This window comes from Ovis canadensis, chromosome 24, assembly GCF_042477335.2.
Source record: "Ovis canadensis isolate MfBH-ARS-UI-01 breed Bighorn chromosome 24, ARS-UI_OviCan_v2, whole genome shotgun sequence".
Lineage (NCBI taxonomy): Eukaryota > Metazoa > Chordata > Mammalia > Artiodactyla > Bovidae > Ovis > Ovis canadensis.
Window position 1 is genome coordinate 49,728,283 of NC_091268.1, and position 16,318 is coordinate 49,744,600.

The 16,318-nt window shown below is 57.9% G+C and overlaps 2 protein-coding genes and 1 long non-coding RNA gene across 7 annotated transcripts; 1 reads left to right on the forward strand and 2 right to left on the reverse strand.

Moving 5' to 3' along the window:
- Nucleotides 1-1,068: 1,068 nt before the first annotated feature.
- Nucleotides 1,069-2,969, reverse strand: LOC138429586 (uncharacterized). The gene is made up of 2 exons (XR_011252852.1): nt 2,616-2,969; nt 1,069-2,517 (listed from the first exon to the last, which is right to left on the reverse strand). It is a non-coding gene; the product is annotated as an uncharacterized lncRNA (long non-coding RNA).
- Nucleotides 2,970-3,025: 56 nt separating this feature from the next.
- On the forward strand, nt 3,026-7,588 carry POLR2J (RNA polymerase II subunit J). The gene is made up of 4 exons (XM_069571283.1): nt 3,026-3,236; nt 4,577-4,666; nt 6,504-6,678; nt 7,393-7,588. The coding sequence occupies exons 1-4, from the start codon at nt 3,184-3,186 to the stop codon at nt 7,426-7,428; spliced, it is 354 nt and encodes a 117-aa protein (XP_069427384.1). The 5' UTR covers nt 3,026-3,183; the 3' UTR covers nt 7,429-7,588.
- A 320-nt stretch (nt 7,589-7,908) lies between these two features.
- Nucleotides 7,909-14,483, reverse strand: LRWD1 (leucine rich repeats and WD repeat domain containing 1). 5 transcript variants are annotated; one of them, XM_069571268.1, is made up of 15 exons: nt 14,077-14,483; nt 13,340-13,574; nt 13,127-13,243; nt 12,601-12,738; nt 12,287-12,391; nt 11,902-12,024; nt 11,711-11,813; nt 11,438-11,547; nt 11,051-11,258; nt 10,497-10,569; nt 10,266-10,406; nt 8,809-8,900; nt 8,468-8,623; nt 8,274-8,386; nt 7,909-8,184 (listed from the first exon to the last, which is right to left on the reverse strand). In XM_069571268.1, the coding sequence occupies exons 1-15, from the start codon at nt 14,433-14,435 to the stop codon at nt 8,038-8,040; spliced, it is 2,220 nt and encodes a 739-aa protein (XP_069427369.1). In that variant the 5' UTR covers nt 14,436-14,483; the 3' UTR covers nt 7,909-8,037. The 5 variants fall into 5 exon arrangements, with proteins under 5 accessions (XP_069427369.1, XP_069427368.1, XP_069427372.1 ...); XM_069571267.1 differs by having other exon boundaries at nt 8,262-8,386; XM_069571271.1 differs by having other exon boundaries at nt 8,262-8,386; nt 13,083-13,243; nt 14,077-14,287.
- Nucleotides 14,484-16,318: the final 1,835 nt, after the last annotated feature.

The window sequence follows — 16,318 nt, forward strand, 5'->3', positions numbered from 1 at the left end:
CCATATCAGACTTTTCTCCTGGCCACAGCCTTGATGGGGGTGGTCCCCCCCACAGCTCACACCAACTCAACCCCCTGGATGTTCATCGCTTCTTGGTCATGATGCTGCCAGCGTGTGGGCCTCACCAGCTTCTTTGCAAGGCTGGGCATCCCCTCTCCCTCCCTGGCCCAGGGCTCAGGGCCTAGGGGGCTCAGCCTGCTCTTCCCTGCCCCCATCACCAACTCCTGCTTCTCTGGCTACTTCCCTAGGGTCTCACACACATCTCCTGCCTGTTGGCTCTTCTTGGGTTTCAGGAAGTATGGATCCAAGGGGCTGCCACAAGTAGAACCACGGTGGGGGTGGGGGTGGGCGGGGCTTGGCCACAACCCTTGGCATGTGAGATCTTAGTTTCCTGGCCAGGGATCAAATCCACGTCCCCTGCACTGGAAACTCAGAGTCTTAACCACCGCACCACCAGGGAAGTCCCAGAACTGCAGATTTTAACTGCATACACACACAGCCACCCACTGGCATCACTGGCCACCCTCTCCAGTGGATCTGATGTGGGTGTCGTCACTGCCACCCTGTCCTCCAGTGGATCTGGTGAGGGAGTAGTCCCTGTAGCCACCTCTCCCATGAGTACCCACCTGTCTAGGTTCTCTCAGAATCAGAGCAGAGGTCCCTACAGCCCAGGATGCTACGTTCTTTTTGGAAGTCTCCGGTAAAAAGAGAAGAGACTCCTTCCTGCCCTCAAGTCCAGGCGGTCCTGCAGGTCACACCCTCACCTGCCCAGGGATTCTGTACCACTTCCCTGGGATCACCAGGCCTGTTATTCACCACCACCACCCCAGATGTCTTGAGAGTCTGACTGGGCCCTCAGACAGAGGCCCGCAGCCCTGGGGCTGGCATTCAGTACAAAGCAGACACCCTGGGAAGCCCTGAGTGGGCCTAGCTCATGTGGTATGTGCATTTCTTCATCCTCTAGGCCGATCCCATAGGAAGTCTGGGCAAATTCCCACCGACCTCCTCTTAGGAAACTCCTGTCAAAATATAATTTTCAAATACGTTAAAAAATGACTCAGACAAATATAGCATGAACATGTAACAAAGATTTATTACACTTTAAGGAGAAAACGAGTGTTGAGCAAATCTGGTTCACAGACTATTTTGAGAAGCTGGGAAAAGTTAGAATAAGATGGTGATATTAGATACAAAACTGGTGGATGAAGTTTTGTCCTGTATGGGATGGAAACCTGCAAGTTCATAAGTAACTTCAGTGTCTGGGTTCTAATTGAATAATAAATATCAAAGTCAAACACGGGTTCATTCCCCAAGATTAGGGATTGCCAGATTTTTCCTCCAAAGGCCCGGGCATGCAGGTTTTGGTCACAGTTATTCTTGTAGCACAAAAGCAGCAAGAGGCACTGAGGAAACCAGTGGGGATGGTATATTCCAGTAAAACAGTCACAACCTAAAAGACTCTTGGCCCAGAGAGTCAGGTTGGTGTGGGCCTCTGAAGTGAAAGTCGCTCAGTTGTGTCTGACTCTTCAGGACCCCATCCATGGAATTCTCCAGGCCAGAATACTGGAATAGGTAGCCTTTCCTTTCTCCAGGGGATCTCCCCAACTCAGGGGTCGAGCCCAGGTCTCCCGCATTGCGGGCGCATTCTTTACCAGCTGAGCCACAAGGGCCTCTAGCATATGACATTTTCTCACCGCAGGTCTCAAGCTCAAGTAGGAAATAGTCCTTCCCAGGAAGTGGTGAGGGAAGCTCCAGATTTCCCTGGGGGCTCCACAGCTGTGGTCCAGACCTGAAGAAGCAGCTAGGGAGCTGTTGCAGCTCCAGTGGCTAATCTGAGACTCTGGCCCCTGCTGCTTTGACTGCTCAGATAGGACTTTTATTCTAAGCTGTAGTCTGCAAAGTATCAACCAACCAGAACCGATTCACACCCTTATCCTCTTGAGTTCCTCTCACAACTGTGTTGACTCAAAACAAAAATACACAACCCAGAAGTTGGAAGTTATGTTTTTGTTTTTGTTTTTGTTTTTTGCTGCCCCACGTGGCTTGTAGGATCCTAGTTCCCCAATTGGGGATTGAATTGGGCCTCAGCAGTGACAGTGCTGAGTCCTGACCACTGGATAGCCATGGAATTCCCCAGTGAGTTCTGTTTTATTGGGGATCCTACTGAGGACAATAGCCTGGGAGACAGCCTTTCAGATCGCTGTGAGGAACTGTTCCAAAGAGGTAAGATAGGAGCCAGGATATATAGGAGCTTTTTTGTTTGTTTGTTTGTTTTGCTGAAAAACAGAACACATGTAGTCGAGTATCAAAAGATCACTCCTAATCACAAAAGACAGACACTCAAGGATTTCAGTGCTTTTCTTGGGAAAATGCAAGAATGCGGGCTCACTGAAATGATTTCTACATATGCATCCTAACTATCTAGGGCCAGCATCCGGTTTTTCTCCATCCTGAACTCCCCTCCGGGCGCACTGTCAGGGGCTGGTAACTGGAGAGTGGGCAGCCGTTCTTTGTTCACTGAAATGGCAGACATTTTTTTTTTTGTCCCCACCTGTTTACACCTGCTTCCTCCCCAGCCCTCCCTCCTCTAACAAGAAACTAGGCTATAAGCCCACCTGGAAAGTCAGTTGACAACCCGGCCAGGGGTCTTGTAGCCCTTCGCGTGGGCACGGGGATTGTCTTCATACACAACAGTCTAGCCCAGGGGAAGTTTCTTCCGTCTCTTCGGGTCACATCTGCCCACCACCACAAGGCTTCCTTCTCCATTCAGGAGCCTGTTGCTGTGTACTCCAAGGGCACATTTCCAAAGAGGGATAAAGGGACAAAGAGAGCAGAGGGAAATACACCGCTGGCTTCCCGCTTGGCTTAGACAAGGATGTCTGAGAACTGAAAGAGCACCCCTCAGCGTTCCCACCGAGCGCCAAAGCGCGCCAGGGCCCGTCGGTGAGCGGAGAGGAGCTTCTAGACTCGCGCATGCGCAGAGCCACCAGCCCCCCACCCTTGGCGGCTTCTCACGCCTGCGCAGGATCCTCCAGACCGATAGGGGGCAACGAGCCGATCCTCACACGGGGTTGGCACTGCCGGCATAATCCGGAAGCAGCCGCTAACCCGGAAGTGGTTGCTTGGTAGTGCCCTGGAGGCGGTGGTGGCTGCTGCAGCGGTTTAGGTGGCCGCGACGCTAGGATGAACGCCCCTCCCGCCTTCGAGTCGTTCTTGCTCTTCGAGGGCGAGAAGAAGTAAGTGGAACCAGCCTGGGTCAGAGACAGGGGAAGGGTCGCGGGCCCTTGACCGTCTGCGCCCGCAGATTCTGGGGCTTCTCTGCCCGTCCTCTGCCGGGAGGCAGAAGCAGGTTTTGCTTGAGTGTCTACTCGCTGAGTGCTCCACACCCGTGTCTGCCAAACTTAAGACATTCCTGGGCGGTGGTGAGCCGCCCCATTTTGTAGATGAAGAAACCGAGGCTCAGAAAGGTTAAGTAACTCCCCCAAGCGCACAGAAATTAGCCGATCTGTATTCGAACCCAGGGTTTCTGGCTCCAGAGTCTTCCCACCCGGCACCGTTATCCTCTTTGCTGCATACAGAGGACAGTCTGAGGGCTGTCAGGCTCACACCGGATCTTCATTCGCCGGTGTAAAATCTTCAGTGACTCCTCACTGTCTGCTGATGAAGGAAAGTGCAGTCCAGTGCTCAGATAGCCTGCCTGAGGATCCCCCACTTAAGAACTCTGTGTCTTTGGACAAGTGACTTAATCTGCCTGGGAACCACTTTCCTCATCTAAGAAATGGGTTTATTAGTGTATTAAATCACAGGATTTTCTCTTGGGGAGGATAAATTAGGTAATTTATGTGAAGTGCTTAGTCTAGGATTCAGCACAAAGAAGACCTTTTTTTGCTTTGTTTTGTTTTGTTTGTTTTTTTTTTTCTCCACGCTGCGATGGCACGGGGAATCTTTCCCAATCAGGGATGAAACCCGCACCCCCTGCAGTGGAAGCGCGGTCTCTTGACCACTGGACTGCCAGCAAAGTCCCCCCAAAAGACCATCTTAAATGCTGGCTTTTCTTTCTCTTAACTGCCTGGTCTTAACTGCAAGGCTCTGCAGTCTAGCCCGTAGCCCCTTGCCAGCCACTTCAGTCTTTAGTCGGATAACTGAGCCAACACAGAGAAATGGCTTGAGAGCAGTGGTTCTCAACCTGGGGGGCCACTTTGTCCCGCCAGGGGACTTTGGCAGTGTCTGCAAACTTTTCTGGTTTCTAGTGGGTAAAGGCCAGGGCTACTGCTAATACCCTACAGTGTACCAGACAGCCCCCTACAAAAAAAATTTCTGGCCTAAAATATCAGTGGTGCCAAAGTTGAGAAGCTCTGCTCGAGAAGAAGGGATAATTCAGAGAAGGTGAGGATCCCACAGTATCAGGTGTGGCTGGGTTTGGGCTTCTCTGAGTCAGAGAGGTTTGTATGGAATGAAGAGATGGGGAAGGGCTCTCAGGAGGAGGTAGGGCCTAAGCTTGCCTTGGAGGACAGGGTTTAGGCTCCAGGGATGAAACCCCCCCCGCCCCCAATCTGTTGCCTCTGCCTCTTCCTAGGATCACCATTAACAAGGACACCAAAGTACCCAATGCCTGTTTGTTCACCATCAACAAGGAGGACCACACACTAGGAAACATCATTAAATCGTAAGTTCCAAGTCAGTGGCTTTTGGGGGTTGTGTTTTTTAAAGTATTTATTTACTTGGCTGCACCGGGTTTTGCGCCCCCTACATCGGGAGTGTGGCGTCTTAGCCACGGGATGACGAGAGAAGTCCTGGGAGTTACGTTTGATAGGCTTTTTGAGAGGCCAAGCATCAAGTTCCAGAAGACATTCTCGAGGCTCTCTGAGCTCCAGAAAGTCCTGGGAGCTGGCTGTGGGAATTCACAGATCCCAGTACCTTTTCTTCCAAATGACGGTGCCCCCACATCTGGTCTTGCAGCCCTTTCTCTGTGTTGGCTCAGTTATCCAACTAAAGAAAGTAAATGCACAGTGAGCCACAGAACAGGAGGCCCGCTTGAGGCTCTGTGCTCACGAGACGCCGTCAGGGTTGTCCGCCCTGTCACAAACAGTGACATCAGTGACACTTGGCATTCCAAGATGTACGTGCCAGCGATTGTCAGTAGAATAAGGGAAGGAGGTGGGAGAGGGACTCCGTGGTCATCCGGTGTCCTGGTGGTTACCTGACGCCTGGTATTTGCACCAGCAAAGTCCTGGCCCGGTAGGTGGCCAGCAGTGGGATTGCCACTCTGGCCCAGGAACTTGTCCTCTCGTTGCTGAGAAATGCTGTCAGTGAAGCCAGGCCTTTCCCAGGTGTGCATGTTTGAGGCCGCAGGCAGGAGGAGCCTGTTTTTCTCCTGGTGTGAGTTAGGGGGCGAGGTTGCCCACCTTCTGTCTGGATGACTCCCGCCCAGCACCACGCCAGGGGTGCACCCAGGCTGTCTCTGGTGTCCTGCTGCGGCCCCCTGCCCGTGTGAGCCCAGTGTCCCCTCCTATGCCAGGCCCCACCCCTCCCTCGGTGTGCACACTCTATCAAACATTTATTTTTGGCTGTGCTGGGTCTTCATTGCTGTGCAGGCTACTCTCTAAGTGCGGTATGAGGGCTTCTCATTGGAGTGGCTTCTCTTGCTCAGGACACAAGCAGCCCCAGCTTCAGTGGCTGCGGCACGTGGGCTTGGTCGTTGCGGCTCCCGGGCTCTGAGCACTGGCTCCATAGTTGCGGCGCACGGGCTTAGTCACCTGCCAAGTTGCATGTGTTGTCTTCCTGATCCAGGGGTCGAATCCTTGTCTCTGGCGTTGGCAGGCAGATTCTTTACTGCTGAGCCACCAGGGGAGCCCCCCAGTGCTCACGCTTGACAGAGCCGCACAGGAGGAAGCCTCCTGGTGCCCAGGGCACAGGCTTCACTCCCCACAACCTCATGGAGCGGGACCCCGTGTGTGTGGACGCAGCTGCCAGCCTGCGTTGCCCGGAGGATTTCCATTTCTGTTTCATTAAGTGCTCAGAGCCTAGAGCCTTCTCCACCTGCTGCCTTTATTTACTCTGCCAGATGCTGTTTGGGGGCTGGGAATGGGTTGTTTTTTTTTTTTTTTTTCCTGGTTTACTGGACGCTGGCTGGATTTTTCCTGCTTTGGGAGGTTTCTCTGGGGCTTTTGCAGGCTCCCTGACATCCCCTGAGGGAAGAGGTGGCGGGAAACCCTGTTCAGTGGGAAGGGTCGTTGACCCTTGTGCCTGTAGGGGTGTGTGTGGGAGGAGTCCCCACTGGCTGTGTTGTCTTTGGGTGTCTGTTTAACTCAAGATTTTTGTGGGGGCTGGGGTGAGGGTGTGTGACCACAACACAGACTCTTAACGGTCAGGAGTAGCTGCGTGTGCTTTCAGGCCACAAGCCAACAGGGAGACCTTTGATTAGAAGGCTACAAAGGGGTCAGAGCCCCAAGTGCACTCGGCTCAGCACCCTGCCCCCCTCACCATGCCCGTCCATGTCTCAGGCAGCTCCTCAAGGACCCACAGGTGCTGTTTGCTGGCTACAAAGTCCCGCACCCCTTGGAGCACAAGATCATCATCCGGGTGCAGACGACACCAGACTACAGCCCCCAGGAGGCCTTCACCAACGCCATCACTGACCTCATCAGCGAGCTGTCCCTACTGGAAGAGCGCTTCCGGGTGAGGCCCACTCTGGGAGGGGCAGGGGGCGGTCCCCGCAGACACCAGCCTGTACGCCCTCACCCAGGACGGCCCCCAGGGGGTGGCCTCTGACTTATTGGGCGGGGCGGGGAAGGGAGTGATGACCAAGCAGGGATGTCCGCCACAGCATCCGAGTGTGGACTGAGGGGTTACGGAGCTGAGGCCTGGAACCTGCGCTCTGCATCCGGGGGTGGGACCTCCCCTGGTGCCCTGGGTCTCCTTGTGGGAGCAAGGGGCCCCCTGCTTGGGGCTGGCCCTCCAAGCCTCTTCCTGGTGGTGCCGGCCCCCTGTGGTCCGTCTGTCCAGGGTGCAGCTCACTGTACCCTGGGGGTTCCATCGTCAAGAAGCCCAAATGGGTGTGGCCACACTTGTTTATTCAGGGGTCTTCAAAGTCTAGGCATAATTGAGAGTGGGAAAGAGCCACGGCTTCTGGAGCCACCAGGAGGCACCTCTGTCCCCTGACTCCCTCCTGCCCCAGGCAACAGGACCTGGGCTGTGGAGGAATGATGGCATGGGTGGGCTGGCTCCAGGGTCTCTGGGGCACCTGCCCAGCACCCGGAATGTTTGAGGCCCCAGCTTGCTGCTTCTGTTAGCTCACGGCTGCACTCTGGGGAGGGGCACAGTGGCGGTTTCCTGGTGGCCCTTGGTCAGGGAGGCTGGGGCTGAGTCTTCAACATCCTTGCTCCCTGACAGGTGGCCATCAAAGACAAGCAGGAGGGCATCGAGTAGCTGGCTGCCCCGGGCCCTTCTCCAGGTGGACGAGAGCACTTCCGCCAGCTGTGGGCCTCCTCATAGGGTCCACTGAGCTCCCCCCCAGCCCCCAGACACTAATGTGTCCTGTACATAGAGAGTTGGTTTTATTTTCCTAATAAAGCATGACCAGAAACAACCCAGCTGTGGGCTGAGCAGAGATGACCTCACAGCTAAAGGACCGTCAGTTCAGTGGAGGTAGAGGACCTGTTCCGACGCCACTTGGGGGCCTTGTTTCAGAGTGGACTGGCCCACAGACCCGATCTCTGTCTTGAGAAGGTGGCAGGAGCTAACTCATTCTAGCAAACCCTGGGAACCTGGGGCTGCCAGGCACTGTCTCAAGCAGAAGGGAACTGAAAACCTGTGTGCTTCCAGGAGTCTGCTCTGGAAGCCTTGGCAGCAGGGCTGGCCAGCCTCACTCAGTGCAGGGATGGGACCCACAGAGAGCTCTCCCCAAGCTTCTATTACAAAGTAGCATTTAATTAAAAAAAAACAACAACACAGACAGAAAGATCCCATTACTACCCCCAAAGCTGAATAAGTTAAGTTGTGTCCCTGGTGCCCCGTGGCGGAGGCAGGCCTGTGTGCTCAGGGCTCGCCCCTTCTCCAGATGGCGACGATGTTGGAGTCGGTCAGCGCCGTGAGGTAGGTAAAGGTGGGGTTGGCCACCACCGTGTTTACCATCGTCTTGGTCACCGTCTGGCCCAACGCCTGGGGCTGGGGCCACTTAAGGATCTGGGTGGAAGAGAGGGGGCTGAGCAGCTGCTTCCTGAGCAGGGCCCCTGGGCGGCGCTGGCCCCCTGCGTGCCTACCTGCGTGGGGGCCTGCGGGGCGGCCTGCGGGGCGGCCTGCGGTGGGGAGCGCTGCGCCAGGAGGGGCCTGATGTCATAGATCCACACGCTGCCCTGCTCGTCCCCGCAGAGCACAAGCCCCTTGTCTGTCAGGACAGGGATGGAGACTTAGGTGGGACAGAACTTGGGGGGCGGCCGGGGGTGGGGAAGGAGGGGGGACCACTCACCAGGACACGTGCTAAGGGAGAAGTAGGCCAGGATGGTGGGCGACCACTGCAGCCGAGCCAGGACCACCACCGCCACCGTGGGCTGGCTGCCCCGGCCCTGCCACGTCTGGCTCCAGCTCCACAGGCAGATGGTGCCCAGGCTACTCCCCTTGGAGGCTGATGGGAGAAGGAAGAGCTATGCCTGTTGCGGGGGGGCCCTCTCCAGACACTTCCTGGTCCATGCTGAGGGCCCCCTCAGAAACCCTTGGACCTAAACCCCCACCCACAGAGAAGTCAGCCCAGAAGGCCTGGCCAGCGGGGTCCCAAGAAGCCAGACTGTCCCTGGAGCTGGGCTCACTCACCCACGACATCCTCGTTCACGAATGCCAGCCCGTCCACTCTCTGTCCGGATGCCTCGGAGCCCTCGGAGAAGACGAACTCCACTTCACACACCCTGTGGGGCAGCGGAAGATGCTGGTCAGCCCGGAAGGCTGCAGGAAGTGTCACACATCAAAGCTGGGTGCTCCTTCAGATCCCTGCCGGGCACTTCCTCAGGACCCCTGGTCCATCCAAGCCCTGAAGGCGGAGCCAGCGGGTTGGGGTGGGGTGGGGTGGGGTTTGGCCAGGAAGGGCTCGGAAGCCAGGCTGTGCCTCGGGCTGAGTGAGGTGAGCAGCTTGCTGGCCAGGGCAGGGGTTTGCTCTGACCCCGAGGGCAGTGTGCAGAGTGGCGGCTGAGCGCGCGGAGTCACACTGCTTGGAGAGGGTCCCAGCAGAGTCTGAGATCCACAAGGCAGCCAAGTACCCACCCCAAGAGGCAGACGCGTCTGAGGTGTGGGGAAGGCATCACAGGACTTGGGGAGGAGGCGGACGCGGGTGGGCAGGGAGGGAGGAGGCAGGGGGCCGCCAACACCTGGCGGGACCATTGCCCAGTGGCAGTTGGTCTGTGCTGAGATGTTGCTCTAGTTTGCCCCTGCCACTTGCCCTCAAATTCTCCCCAGGCTATTCCCTGTACTTAGGTTAAAATTCAGTACCTCACCAGGGACCACAGGGCCAGTGTCCCCTGGCCCAGCCACCTCGCCCCTGCCTTCCCTCCAGTTTCCCAAGCTGTGGCCAGACGTCCCTTGTCAGCCAGCTCACTGCCCTTTGCACTTCCCTCTGTGTGAAGACCCTCCCTCCGTCTGCCCACCTGACCCTTGGGATCCATGAAGAGCATAGGTCTGAGGACCTGTCCATCTGCCACTGGTCACCTCAGAGTCCCCTGAGCCTCCCTGCTCCTCTCGGAGCACCTTATTCGTCGCTGACATCAATCACACCTTGTGTGATTTTAATGCCTGTCTCCTTCACCAGGCTCTGGGACCCTCGAGGGCAGGGCTTCCCTCCCGAGCACTGCCTCAGCTCTCCCAGGGTCCAGGAGCCACAAGCCTCAAGCTGGCCTTCCCGGGGCCTCGTCCCAGCCCAGACCCCATCCCTCTTGCCCTCCACTAGTCCTGAGGTGTGAGTCACTGTCCCCACTTTGCAGATGAGGAAATCATGCTGGAGAAGGGAAGGTCCCATAGCTGGCGAGTGGCAGGACCCGGGCAATGATAAGGTGATCACAGCCTGGGGTGCTGGGAAGTGTGATCTTTCCTCTAGAGATGAGCAGGAGGTGTAGACACCCCAGCTCTGCAAAGAGGGCCCTGGAAACTGCCTCTGCGCTGCCCAGGGTGGGGGGCATAGTGCAGGCCCTACCCCTGGCAGGTATGCTGGGGGTCAGACCCTTGGACCTGCAGCTGCTCAGCTCTGAGGACGGGCTTTCGAGGCATCCCCTGCCCGTGCTCACCTCCTTTTCTGGGGCTGGTCCAGCCGCACATCCCAGCAGCAGCAGCCACCCTCGCAGCCGGCCAGCAGGTAGGTGTCCGGGCAGGGGGCAACAGGGCAGAGGCGCAGTGGGGTGGAGGTGGTATCCAGTGTGAGCAGGTGGCTGCCAGCAGATGAGAGGCGGGAGGGCGTGAGGCCGCAGACTCTGGTGCGCCCACCCCCTGTCCCGGGCTGTCCTGCCTCGCAGTGTCACCTGGCCTGGAATTCGTAGTCCTGGTTGGGTGTCCCGATGTCCCAGAGGATGATGCGCTTGTCGTAGGAGGCCGCTGGCGAGGGGATGGGAAGGAGACAGATGGCTCTGAGAAGGCCCCGCTGTCTCCTGCAGGCTGCATCCCAGGTGGAGACCAGGCTCCCAAGGCCAGCCCCTCCAAGGCAGGGAGGGAGGGAGGGCCACAGCTGGGAGACAGGACTCCCAGGGCCCCATCCTTATCCTGCTCGAACCTAACGTGCCCCACACCAGGCAGCTACAGCTCAGATACCACCTCACCACACCCAGAGGGCTGGGGTACCCACCCAGATGGCAGACACTGCCCTGGCTCTGAGAAACCTCCAAGGCTGCAGGGCAGGTTGGGGGAACAAGACAGAATCCGAAGCCAGGTCAGGTGTCCCTGAAGCCTCGTGCTTCCTACCGCAGTCTGAGCTGACCTTGGCAGCTGATGTGAGGCCCACCCTGGGGAGAAGCCGAGGTGCCAGGCTGCAGGACACGGGTACTAGGGGAACCCTGGGGGTGTGGGAGGAGGGTCTTACTGAAGAGGTGGGTTTCGTGGGTGGGGCTGAAGCAGAGGGTGGCAATGGCCTTCTTGTGGCCCCGGATGAGCCCGCAGCAGAAGCCGGCCTGCACGTGCAGCAGCCGGACCAGCCCACGCAGGCCTGCAGCCGCCAGCACATTCCAGCGCTTCTTGTGGCCGGTCTGTGTGACCACCGTCAGGGTGGTCCAGGCCACGGAGAAGAACTCCTGGGGCGGGGAGAGGAGCAATCACCGAGGGGCAGAGCTACCTGGGGACCCCGGTCCAGCACCAAAGACAAAGGCCACCTGGTGAGCAGGTAGCCGAGTCTGGCCCGTCAACCTCAACACTCCTGCCCCCAGGAGCCAAGGCTCTGCCCACCTCGCAGGAGCCAGGTGCTGGCACTCACCTCGCCAGGCACCTTGTACTTGTGTAGTACAATGCCCGTCTGGCAGTCGATCACACACACGGCCTCCCCACCACACGTGGCCACGGTCTGCGACGTGGCCCCTGCCTGCCCTGTTTGGGAGGTCAGTCTGGTGAAAACGTTTCCAGCTGTCCGCAGCAGTCACTCCTCCTGACCTGGATGACACTTTAAGCTCTCTGTCCCTCCCTGCTCCCTACCCTTCCAGGTAGCCCCTGCAGGTGGCATTCCCAGGGCCCCTGCCCCCGAAGTGTGTACCCTCATCCCAGGCCGGCTCGAAGGCGCAGGCCCAGAGCTGCGTTCTCAGGTCGCTGGGGCTGTTGTTCTTGCTGTGGCACTGCAGGAAGTGCAGGGGCTCCAGCTGCAGGAGAGGGGTGAGGGGAGAGGGTGGTTGCGGCGGCCCGGCCCTCTCTCCCGCCTCACACTCCCTGCCGCCGCGCAGGGCTCACCTGGCTGCTCTCAGAGCCCACAGGGCTGCCCTCCACCGGCGCCAACGGGGAGGTGCACACCCGCTTCTGGGGCGAGAGGCTGAGTGGGGTGTCACCTGGCCGCCTCAAGGCCACAGGCCTCGCCTGTGGAGGAGGGGGTGGGCCAGGCTGAGGCGTCGTGACCAGGAGCCCATCTGCCCAGGGCTTGCCTCCTCCCTCTCACAGACGCAACTTCACCCTCCTGGGGTATGGGAGGCAAGGGGTACCAGGGTCAGAGGGAACCCACTCTAGCACAGGAGACCATCTCCTGGGCATATCTCAAGGTCCCCTGCTTCCCTAATGCCTCTTGAGGCAGGAAGGGCCAAGGCAGGCCCAAGGAGCCTGGGAGCCCCACGGAACCACTCACCCTGGGCTCCTGGGTAGCTGTGGCTTTGTGGGGCCCCTCTGGCATGTCTGCCTCACGCGCGTGGGTTCCACCAGAGGCCACCAACTCCTCAGAGATCATCCGCACCTGGGTGGGAGCAGGCCGTCAGGAAGCCGGGCACGGTCCCGGGGCCTCCAGCCCCTCCCAGACAGCCAGTCAGAGCTGGGGAAGGGTCTTTCCAGCCCCCAGGGCCACCTTCCCTGACCTGCCCTACTCCCCACGTCCTCTCGTGGCCAGCGACCTCCAGGGCGGCTCGGGCTGTGGAAGCCAGGGAGGAAGCAGCTGGGAGGGCATACCCGCCACTGGGTGAATTCGCTGAGCGACACGGGCCCGTAGCGGACATTCCTGACAGCTGACTTCACAAAGTTGGCCTGGGCCTTTGCCTGCTCCTCTGGGCTCAGTGCAGCCATGAACTTCCTCCAGTGAGTTGCGACCTGGTACAAGAGGGACCAGGTTCAGGCTCAGGCCAGCCCAGCTCTCCTGGACCTTCTGTGGCGCCTGTCTCTAGAGATCAGAGGCGTCGCTCTCATCGCCTCCGGGAAGCCTCCAGGAACCACAGTCTTCTCGGCTGCATGCTGCACAAACCCAAGCGAGCCATAGGGAGAAACAGTCCCTGAAGGGAAAAGCTGGCCCAGTGTAGTGTCACCATGAAAACGTCTCAACGTCCCCTGCCTGCACAAGAACAAGAGGCCAAGCTCAGAGCCCTGGGTCAGGGTAGGGTCTCAGGGCCGCTGTAGCCCCTCTCGGAGTTCTCCAAATACCCCATTCTGTCACTCACTCCTCAAGGCTCCCGAGCACCAAGGACTCCTCCCGGTTCCTCACCCTGGTGGTCAGCTCCCGATTCAGGTTCTCTGCCTTAGAGCGAGTGGTGGAAACATCCTTGCCGTTGAACTTACGGAGCTCGGGCAGGAGGAAGGTGATTTTCAGGCTGTCACTGACCTGGAGGATGAGGGAAGAGCGGCTCAGGGTTGCACCCAGTCTGTGGCTAAGCCCCAGCCCATCGAGTGCCTGGGGTTGCTGCGGGCACCCACTTACTGTCAGGAAGGGGTTGCCCTCCAGGCTGAGCTCCTCCAGCTGTGGGAACTGGCAGAGGGGGGTGACGTCGCTCAGCTGGTTGTTGGCACAATGGAGGACATGCAAGTGGGGCAGACCCAGGTCAGCAGGCAGCGTTTCCAGTTGGTTGTCGGAGAGGTCCAGCTCTTGCAGCTGCTTCAAGCGACCCAGGAGATTGAGGTCCAAGTCCTCCGAGAGCAGATTCAGCCCTGACAGGCTGGGGAGAGGCGCAGACAGGACCAGCTCAGGGGGCAGGCCCACCGACTTGCCACCCCACACCCATGTCAGCCCAGGCACCTCAGATGGCTTTTCTCTTGATATTTCTTGTTGTCTGTGCAGCTGATCCCCAACATCGCCTCCATTTATAACTACTTTAGAACTTGAGGCAGCTGGCTATCTATCTCCAAGAGGCTTTTTCCTGATCCTCTAGGGGGGGCTCTCTGAGCTCCCCTGTAACTCTCTCAACAGGTTGCTCCATATTCTTTCTACAAGACTGTTTCCCTAGCAGCCCAGGCCCTCTTCTGGGGCAACGCTGCCCCAGAACCACCACCCCCACAGCCCCGACCCATCTCATAACGAGAGGACGGCGTTTCGCCCGAGTGTTTAAAGACTCGGGGTGATAACGGGGCCGCGAAGGGAGAGAGAAAGGATCCCAGGCTTTTTTCCGATTGCCCACCGACCCAGGCCCCGGTGGCGGACAGTGTGGCCCCGGCCCTTACTCCAAGCTCCGGATCTTCCCCAGCCGGTCGCTCTTGGGTCGCCCCCGTTGGAACAGCAGCCGCGTCGAGAGGGGGGCCATGGCGAGGAGGCGCGGTCCGCGTGTGCCCGGGCCGCAGCACGGGAATCCGACGCTGGCGCCAGCGATTGCCTCAGCCCAGGAGGTGGCGCCGCGCGAATCCGTCCGCGGCGGCGACCACCGGAAGGAAGCGTCCCCACGAAGCTCGCGCCCCGCGCGCGGACTACCACTCCCAGCGGCCCCCGCGGCCCCGCACCTGCGCCCTGGCCGCCGGGACGCTGCTATGGCGGCTGCGGCGGTGGCGCCTCCCGAGGTTCTCCGGGAATGCGGCTGCAAGGGCATCAGGACCTGTCTGATCTGCGAGCGGCAGCGCGGAGGTGACCCGCCCTGGCAGCACCCCTCGCAGGTGAGGGGTGGGAGAGGGGCCACGCCCACAACTCCATTCTTCGTGTGGGGAAACTGAGGCCTTGAAGACAGGTTCCGGATCAGACCGTGTCAGCGGCCCTGAAGATGGGGGCGTTGGGAGGTGAAGAGATGAGGGATTTGAGGCGTGGGCTTGGAGTGGAGAAGGGGCTGGGACGTCGGTGCAGTCCGGCCGCGGTTCACCTATGGAACTTGGGGGTAGTCTGATAGCAGACGTGGCCGCTGCCCCTCCGCCCGGGTCGGGCTGGGAACCTCACCTGCCCGTGGGAAGACGACAGGACGAGAGCAGAGGGTGCCGAAACTCGGGGCAAAGGGTCCCAGGAGGCACTGGACGGAAATGAGATTCCTTAATCCTACGAATTAACAAAGAAGGACTCAGAGCCTTTGCGCAGAGCGAGGGCCTTCAGGCTGGGGAACTGTTTGGGCCGAGGCCTGGGGAAGGTGGGTGACGCGTCAGGTGAGGGAGATGAGGCCGGTGGGGCCTGACCACGGAAGGCAGGCTGGGCTCCTCTTGAGGGCCGTGGTGAGCTCATGAGGGTTTTAAAGTTAAAATCACATATGAACTTTATAAAGTTCCTCTGAGGGGAGGGAGTGGATAAGAAGGAAAGGGGGCTGGGAAGCCAGTGAAGAAACCGTCACGGTGTCCCTGATAGAAGCTCAGAAGGGGGCTGTTTTTGTCCGTGAAAAACAGTGGCAGTTCCTCAGAAAATTCAATGTAGAGCTGCCATATGACCCAGCAATCCCACTTCTGGATATGGACCCAAAAGAATTGAAAGCAGTGTCTTGAAGAGATATCTGTACACCCATGTTCACTGCAGAGTTACGCAGAAGAGTTAAAAGGTAGACGCAACCCAGGTATCCATGGACAGATGAAAGGATGAGCAAAATGCGGCCCATCCATACAACGGACTATTATTCAGTCCGAAAAGGAAGAAAGGAAAGTCTGGCACGTGCTACAACACGGATGAACCTCAAAACGTTATGCTGAGTGGATTAAGGCAGTCACAAGGCGTACTGTATGATTCCACTCAGGTAGAGCATCTAAGGTAGTCAGAGTCAAGGAGAGTGGTGGGTGTGCAGGAGAGAGGGGATGTGTCGATTGATGGATAGACTTTAAAAAAAAAAAAATTTTTGTATCGGAGTATAGCTGATTAACAATGTTGTGATGGTTTCAGGTGGACTGAGAACGGACTCAGCTATACATATACGTGTGTCCCTTCTCCCCCAAACTCCCCTCCCATCCAGGCTGCCACATAACATTGAGCAGAGTTCCCTGTGCTGTACAGGAGGACCTCATTGGCTTTAAATGTAGCAGTGTGTACATGTCCATCCCAAACTCCCTAACTACCCCTCTACCCCTTCCTTACCCCCTAACCCCCAGCCCCAGCAACCGCAAGTTCATTCTCTAAGTTAACAGGTAGACTTCTGCTAGATGAGAAAGTTCTGGAAATTGGTTGCACGATAGTGTGATATACTCAGCACTGAACTGCGCACTTAAAATATGGTTGAGGATCAGTCTTACGTATAAAATATATGTGGTTGTATATATTTCACCACAATTACTTTCTTAAAAAAAATTTTTCAGACCTCGCCAGAGGTTTGGACTGGGCTCATGGCCGAGGGTGTGGAGGTTCTGGGCACTGCAGCGGGTAGCATCTTTCCAACCTGATGCCTGAGGAACAAGTGAAATGTACAGGAGGAGTCCTTACTGTCTGTCTGTCCCACGTGAGGTGCCAGGAGGGAGACGTGGTGGTTCAGAGTCAGGGGTGCTGGCAACGCTTCTAGAACATACACGGGGAGGA